The sequence below is a fragment of the Panthera onca genome, chromosome C1, assembly GCF_046562875.1.
Source record: "Panthera onca isolate mPanOnc1 chromosome C1, mPanOnc1 haplotype 2, whole genome shotgun sequence".
Classification (NCBI taxonomy): domain Eukaryota; kingdom Metazoa; phylum Chordata; class Mammalia; order Carnivora; family Felidae; genus Panthera; species Panthera onca.
This window is the reverse complement of record NC_138346.1, coordinates 207,490,520-207,515,750: the sequence shown is the minus strand read 5'-3', so window position 1 is coordinate 207,515,750 and position 25,231 is coordinate 207,490,520. Positions and strand designations below refer to the sequence as shown.

At 56.6% G+C, this 25,231-nt stretch overlaps 2 protein-coding genes across 5 annotated transcripts; one reads left to right on the top strand and one right to left on the bottom strand.

The window, feature by feature from the left end:
* Positions 1-6: 6 nt before the first annotated feature.
* On the bottom strand, positions 7-7,532 carry AKR7A2 (aldo-keto reductase family 7 member A2). The gene is made up of 7 exons (XM_078452302.1): positions 7,155-7,532; positions 4,805-4,992; positions 4,503-4,607; positions 2,542-2,638; positions 2,220-2,319; positions 1,470-1,599; positions 7-431 (listed from the first exon to the last, which is right to left on the bottom strand). The coding sequence occupies exons 1-7, from the start codon at positions 7,486-7,488 to the stop codon at positions 270-272; spliced, it is 1,116 nt and encodes a 371-aa protein (XP_078308428.1). The 5' UTR covers positions 7,489-7,532; the 3' UTR covers positions 7-269.
* SLC66A1 (solute carrier family 66 member 1) lies at positions 6,853-21,212 on the top strand. 4 transcript variants are annotated; one of them, XM_060626253.3, is made up of 8 exons: positions 6,853-6,964; positions 12,172-12,340; positions 16,910-17,039; positions 17,859-17,946; positions 18,539-18,681; positions 18,852-18,944; positions 19,435-19,620; positions 20,691-21,212. In XM_060626253.3, exons 2-8 carry the CDS (start codon positions 12,177-12,179, stop codon positions 20,760-20,762), a joined length of 876 nt encoding a protein of 291 aa, XP_060482236.1. In that variant the 5' UTR covers positions 6,853-6,964; positions 12,172-12,176; the 3' UTR covers positions 20,763-21,212. The 4 variants fall into 4 exon arrangements, with proteins under 4 accessions (XP_060482236.1, XP_060482234.1, XP_060482235.1 ...); XM_060626251.3 differs by lacking the exon at positions 6,853-6,964 and adding an exon at positions 7,641-7,759; XM_060626252.3 differs by lacking the exon at positions 6,853-6,964 and adding an exon at positions 7,670-7,764.
* The last annotated feature ends 4,019 nt before the right edge of the window (positions 21,213-25,231 follow it).

Here is a 25,231-nt window from a genome sequence, read left to right as displayed (position 1 = left end):
GGCTCATGGGGTTTACTCAAGGCCTGGGCTACAGCCAGGTCAAGTGCCTGCTTTATTCAGACAGGAACTTCCCAAGGGGACCACAGCCCCAGCGTTTCCACATTCTGAGGGCAACTAGGAACCAGATGGGAATCTAGAAAAATAACGCATTGATCCAGACGATCAAAAAGACCACACTAAATCAACTTAAGGCAGACTGGTCAGGGTGAGAGAACAGAAGATGTGATGGAAAGGAGAGAAACCTCTGGCAGCTCGGGCCAGGGTGCGGCCTAGCGGAAGTAGTTAGGACATTCGTGGGCAACCAGGTGCCAGGCTTGCTCAAAGGCCTGCACGACGGCGGGCTCCAGGGGCCCTTCCTCAGTTGCCGCCAAGTTCTGTGCCAGCTGCTCCAGGCTGGACATGCCCAGGATGACTGCGTCCCCGTGGGCACCCTGCAAGGGGAGACGGCCGCGGGTGAACATCTCATGTGCTGTAGTGACTCCAGCCACACGCCCTCCCTCCCAGCCCCGCCCCTGCCGAGACTCGGGTTCTGAAGTTTATTTACGCCGTGCACAGTTCCGCAAAGAACTTGAGGCGCCTTCCACAATTTCAACTATGTGACTCCAAACCCTGTCTTCTTTCCCTCCGCTGTCATACTGCTCATCCTCGGACAGACCTACGTTCAGAGCCCCGTTCCGCCACCCGGCAGCTGTGTAAGCTTGGCTTACTTACCTCACCTGTCTGTGACAGTCTTCTCTATTTTCAGGGTGGTTATGGGAATGAGAAATTATGTAAAGCGCTTAGCCCCCATTTATTGAGAAAGTACCATGTATACGGCAGACCCCATGCAACTGTATGTATAAGGCTGATACAGGAGAAAAGTTTTAGCTGAGAAGACAGGGGACACAAGAGAGAGAGAGGGGAAACCCGAGGTCCCACCACAGAGTGAGACTAATGAGTTTGGAGAGATTTTCTGCCCCCTTCCTGGCTGTGTGAACCCATCCCCTCATGGAGAACACCACTTCCTAAGGCCTAAGTACTAACTAAATACATGTTTGTGAAGCTCTCATCCTGGGTCTGGGGCTCAGACATCCACTAAGAACAATGGAAGAATCGCTCACCATCAGGGATGGGGCCGAAAGAAACGTCAGAGGACAAAACTACTTAGATGGGGTGCCTGGCTGGCTCAGTGGGGGCAGCATGTGATTCTTGGTCTCGGGGTTGTGAATTCGAGCCCTATAGTGACTGTGGAGATTACTTAAAAATAAAATCTTTTCTTTTTTTTTTTCTTTCTTTCTTTTTTCAAATGTAGGGGCCTGAACTCATCATCCTGAGATCAGGAGTCACCTGCTCCTCCGACGGAGCCAGCCAGGAGCCCCCAGAATAAAATCTTAAAAAAAAGAAGCGGCAGAAGCAACTTAGAAGTCACCTAGGGGTAAGTCTGGCTGTCCTCAGAGGGCAGTAGCAGCACGTCCAGGACGGCGGCTTACCTGGAGCCCGGAGTGGTGGTACATCCAACGGAGGGCGGCCGAGGTCATGCTGGGGACTCTGCGGCTGTACACAGCCTGCAGGGCCTTCTCCACCAGGGCAATGGCCTCGAAGTGGTGCTCCTTCCAGAAGCTGGGCAGGTGAAGGGGGTGGCACAAGGGTCAATAACATGGGGTCACAGCGGGGCTACAGCCAAAACGCCAAGCACAGCAGCTGTGCCCACCTAACTCTGCAGTGAGGAGGGACCAGCGTCTCTCCGGCAGCAGAACCAGTGTTTCTCCCGCTTTATCGGGCAGCAGAACGACTGGGCGCGGGAGGCAGTCAGAGGGACCTCACCAGAGACGCCACCTTTAACCTCTTTAGGAGTTCTTTTGAACTCAAAAAGCTGCCCTACCCTTACCTTACCTAGTGAAGCAGAGGTGACCAGTACAGGGGGGAGCGGGGAGGGGGGGGGGGGCAGGACTCAGCCACAAGCCCCGTGAGTGTCAACCCAGGGCTCGCTCCTTCCTTCCTGGCAAGTGGTAAGCACTTCTCAGGGAAAAGCTATGACTTGGAAGGCCCGGCTTAAGGGGCAGGGATCCTCGTTTATTCACAGAGGTCCAGAGAACACCAGAAGCACCAGAGGTCAGGAGATGTAGGTCCAGGCAGTGGGGAAGACCTGGGACCCCGGGAAAGCAGCGTAGAAGCTCTCCATTTCAGATAAGGGGGACCCCGTGCCCCACCCATCCTGACGCAGCCCACCCCCAGCTCACCGATTCCTGTAGGTCTCAGCCCAGGTATTCCCGAAGAAGCGGCCCATGGGTTGTTTCCCGTCCTTGTCCTCGTACTTGTACTTGCCAGTCAGCAGGCCCCCTGCGGGAAGACTGCCATCAGATCTGCTGGCTTGCACTGTTCCCAGAGGCTGTTCTGGACTTGAGGGGTGAGACGGCAGGGAACCCAGGAGAGCCGGAGGACCCAGCCCAGCCTCCCAGGTCCTGGGCTGGGCATCTACTATGTCAGGAATAGGCAGACACAGGGGCCGGGAATGCCCTCCCGCCCAGCCCAGGGGGAGCCTGTCCACACGGCAGCCCATACCAGCCAGAGGGTTGTAGGCGTAGAACCTCAATCCAAAGTGCCTGAGGCAGGGGAGGAGCTCCGTTTCCACCTGCCGAGTGGTGGCGTTGTACATGCCCTGCAGACAGAAGAGCTAGATGGAGAGGGTGCTTGTGTCCAGGGAAGAGACCCCAGCCTTCTTTTAAAACTGTCAGTCAAAGGGCGCCTGGGTGGCTCAGTCGGTTGAGTGTCCAACTTCGGCTCAGGTCATGATCTCACGGTTCGTGAGTTTGAGCCCCACATTGGGTTCTGTGCTGACAGCTCAGAGCCTGGAGCCTGCTTCTGATTCTGTGTCTCCGTCTCTCTCTGCCCCTTTTCTTCTGGTTCTCTGTCTCTTTTTCTCTCTCAAAATAAATAAGCATCCCAAAAATACGTTTAAAACTGTCAGTCAAAACCTGCCCAGGACTTCAGCAGTGATTTCCCAAATCACTAGTGGTGGCAGAGGCTGGGGAGACGGTGCTGGATCCAAGGCAGGGAAACCCGACTGACTATATCATTGCACAAATATCTATTGTTGCCAGCCGTGGGCTGGACGCTGCATTCCCAAACACAAGTAAGTCCAGCCAGGTCTCTGCCTCTGCCTCTCACAGATGTTAGAGTCAAGCTCAAAACACAGAAGGAAAAAAAAAAAACAACACAGAAGTAAGTATCTGTCAATAGATGAATGCAGAAGGGAAGATGTGGTACATATACACAACGGGGTATCACTCAGCCACATAAAAAACGATGAGATCTTGCCATTCGTGACAACATGGAAGGACCTACGGAGAATTATGCTAAGTGAAATAGGTCAAAGAAAGACAAACACCATATGATTTCACTTACACGTGGAACCTAAAAATCAAACGAACAAACAAAAAGGCAGAAACATTTGGGATGAGCACTGGGTGTTGTATGGAAACCAATTTGACAGTAAATTTCATATATTAAAAAAAAAAAAAAAAAAAAAAGGCAGAAACAGACCCACATATACAGAGAACAAACTGCCAGTTGCCAGAGGAGAGGGGGTGGGGGATGGGCAAAAAGGGATGAAAAGGAGCGGAAGATACAGGGTACCTGTTATGCAACGAAGAAGTCACAGGGACGAGAGGTACAGCAGAGAGAATACAGGCAACAGTATGTACAGCGTTATGTGTTGACAGGTGGTAGCCATGCTTATGATGCACATAACACAGCACAGAGACTAGCGGGATCAGTATGTCGTCCGTCTACAACTAATGTCACATTGTGTGTCAACTATACTTCAGTTAAAAAAAATACACACACAGGGGCGCCTGGGGGGCTCAGTCGGTTGAGCGTCCGACTTCGGCTCAGGTCATGAACTCACAGTTTATGAGTTCAAGCCCCGCAGCAGCTCACTGCTGTCAGCGTAGAGCCTGTTCCGGATCCTCTGTCCCCCTCTCTCTCTGCCCCTCCCCTGCTCACTCTCTCTTTCTCAAAAATACACAAACATTAAAAAAAAAAAAAAAAAAGAACCTTCTTTACAAGAAAAACCCCCACATACACACAGATAAAGACAGAATAAAGGCGAGTTCTGTGATCCCAGTAGATGCTTACAAACACTCTGAATGCACGAAGATGAAGTCTTGATATTGGAGGCTTCTCTGGGGTATCGAGACGGGCCATCTAAGCGGGGCCTGAGCGCTTACTTCTACCAGGGAGAAGGGGAGGAGTGGTCCAGGCTGACGCACAGAGACAGGGCGGGAAGGAAGGGCCCGAGGAGCACATGCGGGCCATGAGGGGAGCCAGGGCCAGAGCCCACAGGTGCCCGTGGGTCAAGCTGAGGAGCCTGCACCTCATCCCCATGGCACCCGGCAGCCCTCTACAGGCTGTCGGCAGGGGAGTGACTGCTAGGGAGAGGGCACAGGAGGCAGTCGGAGGGGCCAGGGGAACCCGGGATCAGCAGCAGCCCCGCGGACGGGCCCTGCAGCCCTGGCCCTCACCTGGTACACCGTGGGCAGGATCCAGCCGCTGCTCTTGCAGAGGGTACAGATCTCGGCCACCTCCCAGGCAGCATAGTTGGAGAGGCCAAGCTCCACAAACTTGCCCTGCAGAGGAGAGGCCTCAGTCAGAAGCCGCCACGGCCCAGGACTCTAGAAAGGGGAGACAGGGGTGGGGACCCCGGGAGCGGGGTCTGCCCCCAGCTCTGCTCTGGGACTCCCCTGGTGCCTCCACTCTCCTGGGCAACGGCAGGCCAAGGAGAGGACCGGCAGACCACTTCCTGGAGCTCGGAGGCTGGCCTCACCTCCTGGTGCAGCTGGTGGCAGGCACGCAGCGTCTCTTCCACGGGGGTGTCGTGGTCAGGGGCATGCAGGTAGAAGAGGTCCACCCTGGAGCACTGCAGCCGCTTCAGTGATGTCTCCAGCTGGGTCCGGAGACTGTCAGGCTTCAGCGATTTCCCTTCCCAGGGATTGGCCTTGGTGGCGATTTTCACTTTGAGGAGAGAATGCAATGGCTAAGAGGCTTATTGTGTGCCCCTGTCTAAATTATTTAAGATCTCTGAGCCTCAATTTGCTAATCTGTAAGATGGGGATGGAACAATGGAACTGTCTCATAGGGAGATCATGAGCATTAAATATGTAAGTTCTCAGTGTTCACTGCTGCTTTAATCACTGGTATTACTCACCAAACTGCTGGCTGTGCCAGGCCCAGCACTAGAGGCACACTTGCTCCCTGCCCTCAAGGAGCTCACATTCTAAAAGGTGATGTTATGACACAGTAGAGATAAGCACCTGGTGCTAAAAGAGCCCAGAGCACAAGGTTGTGGCCATTCTGAGAATTCCAGGGAAGGCTTCCTATAGGGATGACCCAGGAGCTGAGTCTCTAAAAATGAGTCACAGCCAACATGGGAGGATAGGAAGCACATTCCAGAGCGTGGGAATGCAGGCAAAGTCACAGGCCAAAAAAAAAAAAGAAAAGAAAAGAAAAGAAAAGTATGTGGAGGGCCATCCCTGCAATGCTGAGTTCTAAGAGCATCAACTCCAGGCAGGGAGCGGCAGCAGATGGGACAAGAGAAGGTCACAGACCTAATCACAAATGGTTTTCTCAAATACCATCCACCAAAGGCAGCCATGTTCACAGTGTCTGTAGTCGGGAGACAACTAAAAGGGTGGGCCTGGAAACAGGAGACAAGAGGCTGCCTCAAGAACCCTGGAGAGACGGAGCTGCCCAAACAGGCATCACTGGCACACTTCAATCTGAGAGGTCAAAGGCAAAGGCAGCAGGTGATTACAGATCTCTCTCCCCTTCAGACTCAGAGAACAAGACAGTGTTTTGCCATGCAAGCAGCTCAGAAGGGCCTTAACTGGCTGGATTCTACACTTTTCACACAGGGCAAAGGCAAATCAGCAGGTCACAGGGGAGTCACCAGACTACTTGGGATGTGGGAGGGAATAAGTCCCACCGCTTCTTGTCCACATTGTCTCCATTTCCCTACATTGCTCAAATCCTCTGTGTTCCTGGTGTGAACTTTGCCTCAAGTTCAACCCGTGGACTTTGGCTCAGTGAACGCCTGTACTCAACGAAGCAAGCAGGGAAGGGCTGGAGGAGAAAAACCAATTCAGAAACAAAACCTTCATCGTTAAGGAGGGGCAGGCAGGTTAACTAGAAAGCGTGGGTCTGATTTCAGGTTCCCATTCTGTTCCTCCAGGTCCACCAAGCTATGACTCCAAGGAGGGCCCAGAGGGGGCTCCTGAAAAGAGTAAGGTAGTAAAAATAACAGCAAACGTTTACTGGGCCTCACCACATGCCAGGTACCCTCCTAGGCACATCCAATGGCATCAGGCTAATGAAGGGCAGTCCCTCCCATGCACAAACATCCTCCACTCAAGCCACACCTGTCTATTGGCCGTCTGCACAGCTGTACCTTCAGCCTTTGATGCCCCTTTCTCTTGTTATCGTCCCAGTAAATTACTATTGGTCCTCTAAGGCCCAGCTCCAGTGTTCTCTGAACCCTCCATAGGCCTCTCCCTGACCCCATAATCCCCCAAAGTGCTTCCTCCTCTGGGCTTCAACTTTCCCTATTAGACTCTAAGCTCCCTGTGGGTGGGTCAGAGCCACCTTCCCTCCTATAGCCCCATAACGAATCTCCCCACTCCACCCCTGCTCCCCCAGCTTGCTCTGTGGTCTAGCTGCAGCTCTCTCTGGGAGCCACGGTACTGCCAACTAAAGAGAGCAAAGTCTAGGGACTGATGAAAGACCAGGATGAGAAGAGGGTGCTTAGAGAGCCATGGGCCGTGAGGGCAATGGGGAGAGGGAGGAGGTGGAGCTACTGGGGCCCCGCTTTGGGGCACTCGACAGGGTTGGAGGGGGTACTGCAGAGCTCTCTCTGGAGACCAGTGCCCGCAGAAGAGGTGCCCCAAGAAAGCAAGGCGGGGAGGAAGCGAAGAACTAGACCAGGCTCAGGGTAAGACTCGGGGTTCCTGAGCTGCAACCTCCAGAGGAAAGAGAAGGGGAGGGGAAGGAGATCAGGACAATGCACTGTCCGGCTGTCCGGGGCGAGACGTTCACGGAGCTGCCGGGAGGTCGGCGCCCGGGAGGGGACGCGTGGCTGGGGCCGGCTGGGCGCCGCACGGTGCAGGGGAGGTACAAGTTACCTCTGCAGTCGCCGCCGCCCAGCCCGAGGCCCAGGCCTCCCAGGATGCTCTCGGACTGGCCGTCGCTGTACATGAAGGCCGTGTCCAGCTCCGTGTGGCCGCGCTCCAGGAAGGCGCGCACGGCCGCGGCGCTGGCTGGGGCGTCCATACGGCGCCCCATCTCCATGGTGCCCAGCACTGTGGCGGGCCGGACCGGGGGCCCCGAGGCGGCTCGCGGTGGAGACAGCGGCCGGGACATGGCGGTGGCGGCGGCGGCGCGAGTCTCGGGCACCCGGGGACCTCGGGTGCAGCGGACGGCTCCTCGGGCCACAGCGCGACGCAAGGCCCTCAGCATGAGATCGGCGCCTGCGCGCTGAGGCGCTTCGAGCCCCGCCCACCCGCCGCCGGAGAGGAGCCTGGAGGCGGTGAGGGAACGGAGACAGGCTGCGCGCCGCCCCACCGCGCACGCTCCGCTTGCTCGCACCGCCCCCAAGGTCTATAGACTCCGCCCGCGGCGCAGGAGGCGGAGCCGCGCGGCTCAGGGGCGGGGCGGGGTTTCGGGTCAGCTGACCTAGGCTGTGCAGACTCAACCCAGAAGCCGGAGCTGTGCTGTGGATCTTGGCGCGGTGAGGCAGGTTTGAGGCTGGGGGCAAGGATGAAGGCTGCGGGTCGGGACTCTGGGGCGTCTCTGCCACATTTTCCAATAACCTCCTCCAGCCCCAAGACCGTCTTGGGGCTTCTGTCCCCTCCTTCGGGTACGAGATCCTGGGACGAGGTTCTGAGCCGGGATTAGGTGGCCCCTGGGGGGCATACGTTCCCCTCCTGAGCATGGCCTCTCAGACGAGCCTGTCCAGGGATTAGTATCTGAGTCCCCTGTTCACCTCCTGGTTCCGGCGGTCGGCGCCCGTCGTGTCCGACGGCTTTGTTTTCTCCAGGGCAGGCCATGGGAGGGGGCCTCGCGGCGATTGAGCGCTGACCCCAGCAGCTGCCCTGTCATTATCCGCGCCAAACAGGCGGCTCGCGCGGGGCTGAGTCACCAGGTGGCCACGGACCTGGAGGCCTTGGAGTGGGTGGTATCCACCAGCGGGGACGCCCCTCCCCTCCACAGACGCCGCGGTTCTGTTGGGAGCCCAGATTGCCTCCTCCCCTCATGCCTAGGACACGTTTTCAAGTGTGTCCATGGGGAGGCTGGGTTTGGAAGACTGGCGCTGGTCTTGTCCATTCAACACTTAACCGAAGGCTGCTTTACGCCAGGGACTTGCGGAGGGCGGTAGAGGAGCGGGGGACACGAGGCAACCAGTGCTTAGCCTGTACCAGGTACCATCCTCATTTCTTGGCCTGAATTATGTCATTTAATTCTGCAGTTTGTAATTCTGCAGTCTAGGAGTCTAGGAGGTGGATACCTAGGTTATCCGCCCCCCCCCCCCCATTGTATAGATTGGAACTCTGGGGCTCAGTCACTTGCCCCGGAGTTCTATACCTTGTAGGCATCAGGCAGGTCAGTTCTAGGGTGTTCTCTCCTCAGACCTAGGTCATCTGAACTCACGACTGGTTTCCTTCCTTCCTTCCTTCCTTCCTTCCTTCCTTCCTTCTCTTTCCTTTCTGTATTCCTCTCTGTCTGTCTCCTCTTTCTTCCTCAGCACTTTCTGAACCTTTATTGTGCAGCTGGTGTTTCCAGCCCTGAGAGTCCGTCACAGCTAGGGTGAAGGGAGGGGTGTGGGCTTGAAGAGCAGGATTAGCTGAGGAATGTGATAAGCATTCTTCAGGTATGTGAAGGAGGGGAGGGGGTGGGGTGACAGGTGTCATCCAGCCAGCCTTTGCAAGACCTCTTTGAGATGACATGTTAGAACTGGGTCAAAGTGTCTCCTTTACCAGGCCCTCCAGGGGCAGAAGGACACTCTTTGGGGAAGAGACCACACGTGCGGAAGCCTGGAGGCCTGCAGCTTCCTTGGGAAGCTTCCATGGGAAGCATCTCCGTGATTCAGCTTGGGATCCGAGAGAGGAACTTGGGTATGGCAGGTGATGCCTTCTCCAGCACAGCCTTTCTCAGAATCAGATGGGGTTGCCCTTCTTTTTTTTTTTTTTAAGATTTTAATTTTAGGTAATCTCTACCCCCAGTGTGGGGCTTGAACTCACAACCCCAAGACCTAGAGTCACATGTTCTACCAACTGAGCCAGCCAGGCATCCCAAATCCCTTGTGTTTAAGGCTGCTTCTTGAACCCAAAGACCCTGATCTGAAGTCCAGAGACACTGTTCCTGAATTCTGGACATGTGCCCTCTGTGGTTCCAAGACACCCCTGCTGTGGTCCTTGTCAAACCTGTGGATGCAGCCAAACTTTGTTGGAACCCCGGACATCTGTTCTCACAGTGCTATTTGACCAAGAGGTGGGCCCCTTTCCAGAAGCCAGGCCTGGGGCCCAGGCTGGCTCTTTAGCTGGGTCAGAACCTATAGGTGACGGGCTATACGCACAGCGGCCCCCAGGGGAAGGCCCTCTGGTCAGGATTCCTGTGCGTCTTAGAGTGCCCTGAGTTGTACGCATGCCCTGTGCACGGATAGGAGACCACCCACCTAGTGCTCTGGGCCCTCTGAGCCAAGCTACGGTTCTCAAGACACCCCCTTCCCTCACTGGGCATGTGCTCACCTTATTTTCTCCCTAACCTGGTGAAAAGGATGGGGGGTGAGGGGGTGGCCTCAGGGTGGTCGAGCTATAGGGTTCTCATCCCTCAAGCAGTCACCAGCCTGACAGCCAGTCAGGCGCTGGGCTAAGAGCCTCATATGTGCTTCATCTGCACCACAAACCCCAAGGAGTGAGTGTCATCATCCCCATTTTATAGAGAGGCTCAGACGGGTTCCTCACTTGGGCAGAGCCACCCGACCTTATCTGGAAAACGGAGACCCTCTCCACTACCTCGCAGGGAAGTTACGAGGGTGGCGATGTAGTCATGCGATGGGCTGGATGGGCACACTCAGAATCTGTAAGAGGACGGCGGGGAGTCCAGTTGGGAGGTGGCTGGGGGACCAGAGGACTTGCTCTGAGATGCCTTTAGCCCAGCAGAGATACAGTTCTTACCTGGATTGTCTGTTAACCTGGGTGGCCTTGCAGGTGCTAGTGGCAAGACATCAGGTCAACAGCTCCCACGTGGGCTGTGCTGAAGGTCATCAAGGTGGGTTACCAGGATGCAGGTAGAGGCTATCAGCACCCTTTCTGGCCCCCGGGGGTACCTCAGAGACCCGGGCAGACAGTGACCCGGATGCCCTTACCCCCAGCTCAGGGCCTCTGCTCGTGGCCAGTCACAGTAGGGCTGAGAGTCTCAAACTTCCTGAGAAGAGAAGCTGACTTGCTTCCTTTCCCTCCCTGGTGCTCCCAGGGTGCTGCGATCTCAGCACTTCCAAGGGTCTGGCCAGGGTGACAGTCCATTTGGGTGCCGTGACAAAACACCAAAGACCAGGTGGCTTATAAACAACACACTTTGGTTTCTTACTTGTTCTCGGGGCTCGGAAATCCAAGGTCAAGGCACCAGCAGATTTGGTGTCTGGTGAGGGTCCGCCCCCTGGCTCATAGGTGGCTGTCTTTTCGCTGTGTCCTCACGTGGCAGAAGGGGTGAGGGAGCTCCCTGGGGTCTCTTTTATAAGGACACTCATCCCATTTATGAGGGCTTTGCTCTCTTGACCCAAGCACCTGCCAACGGCCCCATCTCCTAATGCCATCACACTGGGGGTTAGGTTTCAATGTACGAATTTGGGGAGCACACAAATGTTCACTCCGTAGCACAGGGCATTGCCTTATGAGGATTCTGGGCCTTCTGAGTAGGAACTGAAGGTGGCCGGAGACAGTCTCAGCCCGGTGAGGAAAGCCTCTGAGCACAGGAAGAGAAGAGGAAGCCTGCCTTCTGGCCGCTGGGGAGGTCGGGGCAGTTAGGCCAGGCCACAGGAGAGCTCGGCCACACCCAGGGACAGAAGCGCCTGAGGCAGCATTGGCAGGGTGGCTATGAGCTGGGGTGTGGTGGGCTCCCAGTCCCCGCTTTGACTCTGGCCTCTGCCGCTTCCTGGCTGGGTACGAGTCCCTTCCGTTCATGGAGTTGATATGAGGACAACATGAGTAAATGCCTGTGAGGTGCTTAGCACAAAGCTGGCAAAGAGCTTAGTAATCAAGGGCTGTGATGCGTCTCGCCTGGTAGACACGGCGCCATCTGGCTCCACTTTCTCTTCCTTCTCTTGGACTGTCGCGCAGACGGGGACTGCTTTAGTCACTGTGCAGGGTGCTCGGGCACCGGGAGGAGACTTTCCTGCCTGTTCCTTCACCAGCCACCTTCTGGCTTTGCTGGTGGTGAGAATGGGGAGGTGGTTCTGGACCCCTTGCCAGCGGGCGTGCCACACATGTTGCTCCTGGAGAATTCTGCGTGAGTGCCACGCTTGGGTCCCAGCCACCTGTGCAGGCCGTCATCCCCTGAGCAACGTTGGCAGATAGCCCTACTTTAAATGAGACGATGTGCTCAACGGGGCCTGGTCTCAGCAGACCCTCCTGGAGTAATTGACAAAACAGATTGGAAACAACGTAAATGTTCAAGAGTCCTGACAGAGGTGCCCCTGAGGGCTCAGTTCTCCGCACTGTAGGGACTCCTTTAACCCTGGTGACATCCGTGTGAGGGCGGTACTGTTACCACCCCTTTCATAGATGAAGGTATTGAAGCACAGGGGGGCCGGGGCATCGACCCAAAGCTGCAGCACCGTCAAGTGGTAAAGCTGGGATTCGAAAACACTTGTCCCAAAGCTGCAGCACCGTCAAGTGGTAAAGCTGGGATTCGAACACACTTGTCCCTGGCCGCAGATCAGCGCACCCCCTGCCCGTGTCATTGGCACGCGTGTGCTGTCATCTTTCTGTCCTCGAGGCTGATTGTCCTCGGATTCAGAGGCTTGGTCTGTGCCAGGTGTTAAAACTGGGGATGGGCATAGCTGGGGGGACCACAGGATGCAGACCTTCCAGAGCTGAAGCCGCCCTTTCTTTCTCCCCCTACGACCCTCCCTCCATCCCACAGCGGCCATGGTCTGGAAGAAACTGGGCTCCGGCAACTTCTCCAGCTGCCCCAACGGCTCCCTCGAGTGGATATGGGACGTGTTTGGCGAATGCGCCCAGGACGGCTGGGACGAGGCCAGTGTGGGCCTGGGCTTGATCTCCATTCTCTGTTTTGCAGCATCCACCTTCCCGTGAGTACCGGCAGGGGCGCGGGGAGCAGGGCAGGGGCGATGGCTTCAGGCACTGCTTGGAGGGGCCTCTCCAGATTCAAGGCCATGTGTGCTGCCTCCACTCCCACTCACTGACTTCCAGCCCGCCCCGGAGGGCCCTGCGCCGAACCCCACCCTAGGCTGACACACAGATGTTAATAACAAGAATATTAACACTTGCTGCCCTGTGTTGAGGGTCCAGTGTGTGTGTGGCTGACTTCTAAGCGCTTGATGTGTTTTTTACTTCATTTAATCCTCATAATAAGCCTGTGAAATAGGAACAGTTGCCGTGCCTACTTTATGAGGGAACGGAAACCCAGAGAGGCTAAGTAACTTGCTCTAGGTTGCACAGCTAGGAAGAGAGGAAGCAGAGGGGTGGGTGGGCTGAGATGCACCAAGCCCTCGTCCTGTGACAGTCTGGTGGTGGGCAGAGAAGCAGGGATTACCAAACAGCGTGGCCACTGGCATGATTGGGGAAGAGGACACACTGTGACCTGGGAGAGTCACTTTGCTGCTGCGTACCTCAGCTTCCCCATCTGCAAAATGGGAATGTTGTTCCCTAACTGCCGGGGTTGCTGGCGTGAGGGAACGTACGCCTTTGCTCGTTGCGTGCACAACCCCGTGGCTGGACAGAGTGTGTGCGGGTCAGGGACGCGGGGACAGGTGAGGTCAAAGAGGTCACCAAGGGCCCTGTAATGTGAGGCATTCTCCCCTGTTAGGAAACGTGCTCTTTATCCTGAGGGAGAAAGATAGGAGCACCAAGCATTTAACTCAGCACCCACAGCACCAAGCATTTAACTCAATTTAGGCCCTGTCTACTTTGGGACAGCATCAGATCCCACAGGTTAAGGGCTCAGTCCCACAGGGTTGCCCCTCCCCCTTCAGAGGTCACTTGTAAGTCTAGGTTGTCGGCTGTGCTTCTGGTAGGAGTAGACCAGCTCTAGATCAAACCTGCTTGGGTTTGATTAATTTGCTAGAGCGGCTCACAGAAGTCAGAAAAACATCTTACTCACTGGATCACCAGTTTATCACAAAAGGATGTAACTCAGGAACAGCTACATGGAAGAGATGGAATTTCTAATTTCTCTCCCAGCGCGCCGCCCTCCCTGAATCTCTTACACGTTCACCAACCTGGAAGCTCTCTGAACCTGTCTGTTCCATTTCTTGTGCAGGCTTTGCTACACAGGCATGCTTGATTAAATCAGGGCCACTGGCGATTGACTTCATCTCCAGCCCCTGCCCCCTCCCCCAGAGGTCACTGGATTGGGCCGGAAAGTTCCAAGGGTTTAATCACATCATGGCAACCAGCCCTCCTCTTTGGAGGATCCAGAGGCTTCCCAAAACTTAACCTCGTGAACATAACAAAAGGCACCCTTATTGTTCTAATCGCTTTGGAAATCGCAAGGTTTTTAGGAGCTCTCTGCCAGGGATGGGGTGAAGACCGAATCTAGATTTCTTATTATAAATCGCAGTGTAACAACTTAGCTTTTGAATTTAGGTCTGTTAAGAAACAAAGTGCCACTGGGTAAAATTGAAGATCCAGTTGGTGCTATGAAGCCATTCATGAATTGGACAGCATCCCATCTAGCAAATAGATGCTCTAAGGAGTTTTATAAAATGGAAGATTATAAGAAGGAGAGTGGGGCAAGAAATTATTAGCAGAAAAAAAAGAGAGAAAGAAAGGATGGTATCAGGTAAATTCACTTTCCTGCAGGGGATCTTACTTAGTAGATTACCTCATCTTCTTTTGATGGGGGATGGAGAGGACAGATGACCTCACTGCTGCTGACCAGAAAATTCCTGACCAATTAAGACTACGTTTCTGGGTTGAAATGCAATTAGATTACTTATTAAGCCCCTGTTTGGTGATTTGGCCTGAGTGACTCCATCTTGAGCCTGTGGTTTTCTTTTTGATGGGTTGTTGATACAGTTTGAGTGATATTTTGTATATGGTGTGAGGTAGGGGTTCAGTCTTTCTTTTGCATGGAGATACCTAGTTGTCCCAGTACCATGTGTTTAAAAGACTATTTTAATTCAATTCCCCCATTGAATTGTCCTAGTATGCTGTCACGGGCTTGACATTTTTATTGAATTGGCTTATTCCAGGTGCCATTGTGGGTATATTGCAAGTCGTCAAAGCAGATGCCATCCTTGCCTTTGCAGAGCTTCTACTCTGGCTCCCTTTATTGATTGATTGATTGATTGATTGATTGATTTTTAAGTTTATTTATTTTGAGGGAGAGAGAGCGTGCATACTGCCAGCGGGTGAGGGGCAGAGAGCAAGAGGGAGAGAGAGAATCCCAAGCAGGCTCTGAGCTGTCAGCACACAGCCCAACGTGGGGCTTGATCTTACAAACCGTGAGATCATGACCTGCTGGCTCCTTTTAAAAGGCAGTCTGGGAGGGGCGCCTGCGTGGCTCAGTCAGTTAAGCATCAGACTCTTACTTTTGGCTCAGGTCATGATCTCACAGCTACAGAGATCAAGCCCTATGTCAGGCCCCGTGCTGACAGCGTGGAGCCTGCTTAGGATTCTCTCCCTCTCTCTTCCCCTCCCCTGCTCTCTCTCTCTTTCAAAATAAATAAGTCAACATTAAAAAAAAAAGGCAGTGTGGGAGTCACAGGGAAGAAGGGCTAGAGGGACAGGGAATAAGACTCGAGGTAGGGAGGCCACCTTGGAGGCTATGTAAGCCATCCAACAAGCAGCGATATTAGCGGGGGTTGGAGAGGCCCTTCACAGGCTGACCGGACAGGTATGGGTGACTGATGGAGGCCGAGGGAGAGGGATGCCTTGTTCCGAGCTGAGAGCTTCTCTAGAACGATCTGAGGAGCTGGCTGAGGCTTTTCCTGCCTGCCTGAGCCTGGCCGAGTAACCAGTGAGGGGGGTCAGAGGCTGGAGAGAGAGCCCCAGGTGACAGCAGGAAGGGCAGTCCCCTTTGTGCTCCTCTGTAGGACTCAGCCTTTCTTGAGTGCAGCAGAATCACTCCCCCTGAAATTTATGGAGTCTTGCCAAGACACATGTCCCAGAAGGGGCTTTAGGGGCCAGAGGATAGACCTTAATTAGGGGCTTCCGCGGTGCCAGGCCTGTGCCGGACCCTATTCCTGCCTTCAGGAAGCTTGAGTCCGGGAGGGACGGGGATGTCCTGTGTTACAAGGGAGAAGTGGAGGACACTGGCGAGCTTGCCTCAAGGAAGCCCTGGGGAGGAAGTGATAGTTCTCAAGCCATGAAACACAAAGAGGAAGAGGAGGGAGTGGGCCGGCCGGCTGCCAGGAACAGGCTGGAGAAGGGGAAATAGGTCCTGGTGGAGGGGGCAGGGGCAGAGGAAGAGCCAGACCTGGGGGCCACGTGAGGACACGCCTGGGAGGATGCGACTCCTCGCTGAACAGCAGTGAAAGGCTCTGAATGATTTCAGGGTTTTAGAAAGATCCTTGAGAGGGAGGACAGATTCGAGGAGGAACCAGGCGTGGATAAGAGACACAGAGGTGGGTGGTTGGGCAGGGGGCGCTCGGACAGGAGGCGGAGAGGGAGAGATGGCCATGGGGAGAACCAGGCCATGCTCTCTGCTCAGCTTCTGATGTTGGTGATGGTGGGGGTGGGGGTGGGGGTGGGGTGAGGTACCACTTAGCCCCCTTTTATTTAAATACACACCAACAATTAAACAGAAATGTAAAGGCTTAATGGCAGTTGTGTAAGGGTTAAGGGTGACTGGAGCCTCAGGGTCTGGCTGCGACAGGACTGGCCCAGCCCCTATGAGGAACGTGGCTACGCAGACCCGCCCTGTGGGGGTTCTGTGAGGACTGGGTGAGTCCATACGCACAGAGGGCCCAGAATTCTCCTGTTACCTGTCATCGGCATTGAGCTCATGCTAAGACCAAGGGTCCAAGGAGAGGGCCTTTGGGAAAACCACCAGCGTATCAGAAGCCACTGGCCTAGTGACGGAGAGCTCTGGGGGTCCCAGCCCTGGCCCTCCCCATTGCCCTTTTTAAAAAATTTTTTTAACGTTTATTTATTTTTGAGAGAGAGAGAGAGCTGGGGAGGGGCAGAGAGAGAGGAGACACAGAATCTGAAGCAGGCTCCAGGCTCTGAGCTGCCAGCACAGAGCCTGACGCGGGTCCCGAACTCACGAACCGAGATCATGACCTGAGCCAAAGTCCGACGTTTAACCGACCGAGCCACCCAAGCGCCCCTTCCCATTGCCCTTTGAAGGTAATGGGCTGTGGTCTGGTCCATCTTATCACCGGCTGCTCCTGGAGATCGAGCAGCCCCAGGCATTGTGCTCCCGCCACCGTCCTTTGAACCCCCTTCCCCTCCTCAGAAGAAAGAATGCGGGGTCCCTGTGAAGCGGTCTCAGGGCCTGACACAGAACTTTAGCACCCTGTAAAAACTCCACGTTCCCACTGGGAGATGCCAGGGTGCCACGGAGGGGAATCTGAGTACTGCTATGGGTGGTTCTGGAAAGAGGGACGCCCCACAGGGTTCCCGGGTGACTTCCTGTGCTTCTGCGGCCCCTGCCCCACTCTTCCCCTGAGTGTCGTCTCCTTCCTCTGCCACAGCCAGTACATCAAGGCCTGCAAGACAGGCAACATGGACCAGGCGCTGTCTCTGTGGTTCCTCCTGGGCTGGATCGGTGGAGACTCCTGCAACCTCATCGGCTCCTTCCTCGCCGACCAGCTGCCCCTGCAGGTGGGCCAGACCGCGGGCAGGTGGGCTGCACGGGACAGCCAGCAGGAGGGTCCCCGCTCCAGCGTCCTGATCCATGGTTCCATCTGGCGAGGGCCCCACCCCGTAGAGAGTGCCTTCCGCCCTGCCATGCGGCGTGACAAGGGGTCGGTCGGTGCCCTTGTCCGGGCCTCGGTTTCTCCATTTGCACACTGAGCACATCAAACCAGAGGATCGCTCTGGGGGCTGTGCTGTTAGGGTGTGGGGCCCCAGAGGAGGAACAGTTTCCCTTGGCAGGTCCAGCTGCCAGGAATCACAGGAATCCTCTGCCTTCCCCACCAGGACTGTAAAGTCTTTTTTTTTTTTTTTTTTAAATGTTTATTTATTTTTGAGAGAGAGAGGCAGAGCATGAGTGGGGGAGGGATAGAGAGAGAGAGGGGGAGACACAGAATCCGAAGCAGGCTCCAGGCTCTGAGCTGTCAGCTCAGAGCCGGACGTGGGGCTCGAACCCACGAACCGTGAGATCATGACCTGAGCCGAAGTCGGACGCCCCACCGACTGAGCCACCCAGGCGCCCCAGGACTGTAAAGTCTTGATGGCTCCTGTACCAGCCAGACCAGAGCCCTCACTTAACCTCCCAGTCCTGTTCTGTATCCTGCACGTTTTCTCCCTCTGCCTCCCTGATCTCTGCCGGGTAGAAACCGTGCTCCCCTCCTTCCCAGATAAGGAGACAGAAGGTCAGAGAGGTGAAATGAATCGGCCGGGCCACCCGGCTGCTGACCGAGCGCGGCCGTGCTGTCGGCACATGGTCCGCAGAGCCTGGGAGCCCTGTTTGTCTTGCAGACCTACACGGCGGTATATTACGTACTGGCGGACCTGCTGATGCTGTCACTGTACTTTCATTACAAATTTAAGAAACGACCCTCGCTGCGTGAGTACGGGGTCCCTCTGGTCGGGCGTGTCGGGGGCAGCGGGAGAGCCGGCAGCCAGGGAGGAAGTGGGTTTCCCATTGCCCAGTGATAAACTCAGCGTAGGGCCTTATCTGCAGGTCTGAGCCCCAGCCGGCCAAGATGGAGGCCGGAGGGTGATTGGCACATCCCGGCAGGACCGCAGGGACTTCCCTTCTCTTGAGCTCTCATTCAGCAAACGTGGCTTCAGCTGCTCCTCTGTGCCTGGCCCTGGGCTTGGAGCTGAGGAACCGAGGACAAGGACAGGTCCTCGCTGCCCTCGAGGATTGAGAAGGGGGAGGTCAGATGGAGGCACTTGGGGGTGGGGCTGTTTCGCTGGCATTTCCGTGTGGGGTAACCCCCTCCTGATCCTGCTGCCTTCGTCTCTCCTTTACCACCCGAGGAGAAGGGTGCTATGATTACACCCGTTCTGTAGATGAGGAATTAAAGCTCAGAGAGGTTCGGTTACTTGCCCAGAGTCACACAGCCACTGAAGGGCAAGGCCAGGACTCACGTCCTGGTCTGTTTCCTGCCACTGATAACCTAACCGTGGCTTTCCACCTGCCTCCCGCTCAGTGTCTACCCCCATCAATTCTCTGCTCCTGTTCATTTTGGCAATGGTGTGTACCACCCCACTGCTGAGGAGTGCTGGCCCCGTGACTGCCCCGAGCGAAGTCTTCCGGGGGCGGACGCTTCTGTCAGTGGAGCCGGGCAGTAAGGTGAGGTGCGGGTCTGGTAGGGTGGGGTGTGGATTGGGGGCCGGCTCGTCGTCCCCAAGGACCCTGCCCTGCATGGCCGCGGAGGTGGGCACTGCCCTCTCCCAGGGGGCCTGGGGTCTCGCCCTGCACCTCTGGCCCCTGTTAGGCACTGAGCACCCCCTCCCTCTCAGCCCTTCACTCGGCAGGAAATCATCGGCTTCGTCATCGGCTCTGTCTCCAGCGTGCTGTACCTGCTGTCCCGGCTGCCTCAGATCCGCACTAACGTGAGCCTGGGGCAGGGGTGGGTGGACCCCCTGTGTTGAGGTGTGGAGTTTCACAAGAGGTCTGGGTCCAAACTCACTGTTGGCTTGGGCAAGTGCATCCAGTTCCCTAAGCCTCAGTTTCTGCCTCTGGGGAGTGGGCATGGGCCGCCTACGGGCACGTGTGTCCTGTGTGTGTCTCAGGGAAGCAGGAGGTCACGCGAGGTCAGGGGCTAGGCCCAGAGTCCTGAGAGGAGAGGAGAGAGTGGCATATTGGGGCCAGGGGGGCTTGTGGGGCAGCGAGGGTCCGTGGAGGGCGGGGGAGCAGGCCATCGTGGGGCCAATGTCCCATGGGCCCGGAACGGGTGTAGGGGTGCGGGTCGTGGATACCAGGTGCACAGGGAGACGTCAGCTCAGAGCATGCACAGTGCGACAGGGACGTGTGGACAGTGACAACCCAGGGTGACAAGAGTCCTGTCTGCGGCCTCCGACCCCACCCCCTCCTCACCCCTAGTTCCTGAGGAAGTCGACCCAGGGGGTCTCCTATTCGCTGTTCGCGTTGGTGATGCTGGGGAACACGCTGTACGGGCTGAGCGTGCTGCTCAAGAACCCCGAGGTGGGTCAGAGTGAGGGCAGCTACCTGCTGCACCACCTGCCCTGGCTCGTGGGCAGCCTGGGCGTGCTGCTGCTGGACAGCATCGTATCCTTCAGGGGCGGGGCGGAGGGCGGGGCGGAGGGCGTGGTGGGGCGGGGCGTGCTGCTGCTGGACCCCATCATATCCTTCAGGGGCGGGGCGGAGGGCGGGGGCGGGGCGTGTTGCTGCGGGACGCCTTCATTTCCTTCAGGGGCGGGGCGGAGGGCGGGGCGGGGCGTGCTGCTGCTGGACCCCATCATCCTTCAGGGGCGGGGCGGAGGGCGGGGCGGGGCGTGCTGCTGCTGGACCCCATCATATCCTTCGGGGGCGGGGCGGAGGGCGGGGGCGGGGCGTGTTGCTGCGGGACACCGTGTATCCTTCAGGGACGGGGCAGCGTGGGGCCGGCTTGGCAGCCTCCGCCTGCACACGGCTCCGCACCCACCCATCCAAGCACCCCGGGAGGCACCAGACCCGGCGGTGAGCAGGAACCGAACGGCCCTCGCCTGGGAAGCTTACAGCTCAGTGAGGGGGCAGTTGGCACGCATGGAGTGATCAGAGTGTGGCGCCGGGGGCTATCTTGGTTTAGAAGGTCAGCCAAGGCCACCACAGTGCCATTTAACTGCCCCGAAGAGGTGCCTGAGTGGCTCAGTTAAGTGTCAGGCTTCAGCTCAGGTCATGATCTCGAGGTTTGTGAGTTCAAGCCCCACATCGGGTGCTGTGCTGTCAGCACCAAGCCTGATGGGGATCCTCTGTCCCGCCCCCACTACCCCAAGCCCGCTCGTCCTTTTCCTTTCTCTCAAAAATAAACATTAAAAAAAAAAATTAAACTGCCCCCCCCACCCCCACCCCGGGAGAAGAAGAAATCACGCAGAGAGGCAAGGGAGGGGTGATCTAGACTCAGCTTGTGCAAAGGCCCTGAGGAATAAGGGGGAAATCAGCCCATCCAGGCCAGAGGAGTGTAAGCTGGAACGTGGAGGCAGCTGTCCCTGAGAGCCTCGAGGGAGGGGCTGCAGCTCCAGACCTTGGCCTCTCAGAGTGAGGGTGACTGGGAAGGAAGAGGGGAGCAGCTCCGGAGGGAGCCGGGTCACGTCCGTCCCAATCTCTGCTCCGTTTGGCCTTGACGTCGGCCCCTCCAGATTTCTATCCAGTTCCTGGTGTACAGGAACACGGCCACCTCCGCGGAGCGCCAGCCCCTGCTCCACAGTTGACAGGGACCCAGGACAAACCGGGACCTCCAGATGCCACACCCAGCAAGGGACAGCTGTGGGCAGACACGGGGCTGCTGACTGGACTGGATCGTGGAGGAGGCTGGGGGTGCCTTGAGCTTCCCGCCCAGCTGCCTCCCCACCCACCTCTGAACTCTCTGGGCTGATTCCCGGGAGCCCCGACCGACTCTTCAGGGAGTGAGGAGTGAGAGGGGCACCAGGGCCAGTCCCCCACCCTCTTGGGACACACACCAGTGTCTGAGGCTTCTGTCCCTGGAAGCCTCGAGGAGGGCCTGCAGGCCAAGACCTTGGCCTCCCAGAAGGCAGCTGGCGCCCACAAGCTCCCCTCCCTCCGTCTGTCTGCATGCCCCCCGGAGCGGGGCACAGGTGCAGCCGGGTGCATCCGGGGCCATCCTGGTGACTCCGGAAGCCCAGTAAATGGTACCTCCCAGCAAGGCCTCTTTCTGTCCTCATTCCCGAGGTGCTGGGGTCTGGGCTGCTCTGGGCGACAGCGGTGGATGGTGATCCGGGCCCCAGCTGCCGGGTCTCAGGTGGGGGCCTAAAGGTCCGGATGTGGCAGAGCCGAGCAGGAGCAGATCGCCCAGCCTCCTGGGGACCTCTGGTTTTCTCACCTGCTTCTCATGGTGAGGACACAGCAGCGAGGACGATGCTCTGACAAGGTCCCAGCTGCTCTGTGCTCAGGAAGAAGCAGAATAGTTCGGTTCAGACCTTGGTTCTGCATCTTAAGCTTGTCTGTGCCTGTTACCTCATCTGTGAAGTGGGATGACGACATTACCATTTTGTATTTCCTTCCAGGATGGCGTAATTAACGGAGGTTAGCCCCAAAGTCTGGCATGTAGTAAGAGCCTAATAAAGCTTAGCTTTGGTAATTTTCAGTTGGAGGAGAGGCACATCCAGATCTCCCTGCAGGTCAGGGAGACCTTCCTGGAGGAGGCGACATGCAGAAAATGAGCAGGGGATGACGGGGAGAGGTGGGGAATGTTGCAGGGAGCAGGAAGGAGGTGAAAGAACAATGGGAAGGGAGGCGAGGAGGGCAGGGCCCAGCCGTGAGCTCTGGTTCTGGACCCCAACCTCAGTTTGTCTCCCAGATCCCATTCTGAGGCCTCCTTCTTACTGGCCATGACCCTGTGGGTGCCTGAGGGCCCGTCAGGGAGAGAAGCTAGGTCTCAGCCTCTCCAAATCTCCTCTTCTGCCCAGGGACGGAAAGGAGTCTGGCAGTGGCGCCCACCGCCTCTGTCGAGAGGGACTGCCGCTGCCCCAATTTGTTGCGACATGTATTTGCCGAGTGCTGCCTCCACTGGCCCATACTGTGTGGGGTGTCAGGGACGGGGGTGAACCAGCTCTGGTCCTCGCCATCAAGGAGGGAAGACGGCTGCCGGGCCCTGGTGGTAATAAGGGCTTTGACCGGAAGGTACAAAGCGCCGGAAGAATGAGGAGACTCAACAGGAAAGGCTTCGTGGAGGAGAGGCCCTGGGGCTGAATCTTGAAGGCAGAGGAAAGTCAGGAAAGGGCTACAGCGTGTGCACAGGCCTGGCATTGAGCGTCTGGGCTGCTCCTGAGATGGGGCCGCTTACGAAGAGCCTTGAAAGCCAGACTGACCGTAGACAGGGTCGTGGGGACAGGGACAGGCAGCGGCTCACAGCAGGTGGCCTGGGTGTGGCCAGGGGAGAGGAGGCAGGAATTGGGGTCTGGGGAGACCGCGAAGGGGCAGCTCAGGCTCAGGTGGGCAGCGAGGGCAAGCAGGACCAGTCTCCCCCCGTCCTGTCCTGGGTCATACCTGTGGGGTCCTGTGTGTACCTGGCACGTGACTTGAGCGCTTTCTGTGTGCTGGGCTGGGCTGTGCCCTGTCGTGTAGGTGTAATTAGCCTGGCCGTTTTATAGATGGAAGATAGACTTTGAGGGATCAGGCTTAAGGTCGAGCAGCTTTTTGAACCACATTATGTCCCTCTGCTGCAAGGGCCATCCCACACCTGGTGGGGGTTGGGGCCCTCCGAGTCCCCTCCCCGGACGGGGGTCCGGAGTGTTGGGCTGTGTGCAGTCCAGCTTTCCCTCGCTCTCAGGAGCGGCCCAGCCTTGCTGGGCTTAGGCTCCCTTCCCACTTCAAGCCTCTGGCCTTGTCCCAGCCAAAGGGGCCCCAGGCCCCAGGCCCCGGCTGCCTCTGGCCTGGGCCTGGTTCAGGTGCCCTTTGCCAGCCAGCACCTGGCTCCACCCGGGGTCCTGACCTTGCTGCCAGTTACCAGGGGCGGTATTCGGTGTGCCATTCGGAATGGCAGTATGAGTCCCAAGTGTGGGCCTGAGTTAGAGCTGGGGGGCTAAGAGATGAAACCTCACAGCCCTACCTCCAAGCCCTTGTGTGGTGAGGGTGACGTAATCTCTTCCTCGTGGGAAGCACCGAGTCTTTGGGGTGCTGGCTTTTGCTTTCCAGCACTGCCCAGTCTGCTCCGAGCCATGGTTGCTTCCTCTTCAGGAAGCCCCGGCCTGATGGATGTGCCCAGGGGAGTGCCCTGCCCTGTCTGATGGAGGACGTAGCTGTGGTGGTTAAGAGAGATGGGCTTGTAGGCTCATGCCCCAGCACCTGGCTTGTGTAAGCGCCTGGTGGGTAAATGATGAGCTTCTCCGATGCCCAGGGCCTCCCCAGGCTCCTCCCGGAAAGCACAAGGGCCAGTCTGATGGACCCATTAGTTCCGCCATGCTGGCAGCCTTGCGTGCAGGTGGGTGGGGTCCGGGGGGGTGGGGGGCTCAGGTGGACTTCTCCACTGGGCACACACCTCTGTACCCTGTTGCAGGCAGGGGGTGGTGGGGCCCTCACCTCTAGGTGTGGCCTGAAGGGGTGAGCTCTCCCACTTTGGACCCTTCCTCCCGCCTGATTCAGCCGAGTTCTGCCTTTAGGTTTCGGGCCCAGGCTCGGCCAAGAAAGCGGCGTCCCACACATCAGTTGTCCTTGTCTGGGAGGGATTCTTCATCTGGACACTCATGGGGGCAGGAGGCTGGGCAGGTCACCCCCAAAGAGCCCGGCCCGGGCGGTTCATATTTTAACTATTGAAGGAGATGCTGTGTATGCAAATGCCTTGCCACAGTGCCTGGCCTCGGTGTCCCCCCAAATCCTGGGGGGCAGGAAGCTGCCTGGCAGGCAGGTGGCAATCTCCAACAAGGCAGAAGGAAGGGCCCAGCATGCCTGTCCTCAGCATGAGGCCCCAGGTCCTCCCAGCCCGGGGTTCCCCTTGGTCATTTAGGGAAACTGGGATTTTTCTTTTTTTTTTTAAAGTAGGCTTCACGTCCAGTGTGGAGTCCTACTCGGGGCTTGAACTCATGACCCCGAGATTAAGACCAGAGCTGAGATCAAGAGTTGGCACCCAGGCGCCACAAACCTGGGATGTTTTAAGCCATAGCTTAGGTATGGCCTTCAGTCCCCAAAGCTGAGAAAGGGGAGGAACGCACAGCTCAGCCCTGCACAGCCAGCCAGGTGCTGAGGCTTAACTGTTCCATACACATGCGCTATACCTGATCAGGTTGAAGAAAGTGGGGATTGATTGCCTTCTGCTGTGGGTTAACTCAATGCACCCGAAAACTCAGTCCCCCAGCCCTGTGACAGCCCTGAGGACACAGTCACCCACTGGGATCTCTGTGCCCAGCACACGTAGGTGCTCCATAAAGGTTATTTTTATTAATAATCACTTCCCAGGGCACCCGGGGGGCTCAGTCGGTTAACTAAGCGTCCGACTTCGGCTCAGGTCATGATCTTGCAGTTCATGAGTTCGAGCCCGTGCTGACAGCTCGGAGCCTGGAGCCTGCTTCAGATTCTGGGTCTCCCTCCCGCTCTGCCCCTCCCCCGCTCATGCTCTGTCTCTCTTATCAAAAATAAACATTAAAAAAAAACCAAAACACTTGCCCACCCCCACCACAGTATGGGCAGACTGTGTATCCCACCATCGTGTCCCCCTTCCACAGTAGGTGCTCAGTAAATGTTTCCATGAATGAATGAGTGAAGTGAATGCCTTCAACACTGTCCCTCAAGAAGCCCTCAGTCTGGTGAAGGAGACAGGCACGTAACCGCCGATCACAGAACTACTGAATTTGTGCACTCGACATGGGGGAAGTGTATGGTGTGTGAGTTCTATCTCAATAAAACTGCTTGAAAAAAGACCAAATTAGCTATTACTAAATTTGGGAAGTTATGGGTATGAGAATACATTACATCTTGCAACATTTCTCCTCATTTATAACCATTGCAAGGTAACCCAAATGCCTAATATTCACCAGGAACTGAAGGATTGCATTCACTAGGCTGGTCAAAGACCTATACGTGTATGGTAGTCTGTTCATTCTAGGAAGCATTAGTTGAGCTTTTAAAGTCGAAAGCCCCAGGGCACCTGGGTGGCTCAGTGGGGTAAGCATCGAATTCTTGATTTCGGCTCAGGTCATGATTTCACGCTTCGTGAGCTCGAGTCCCG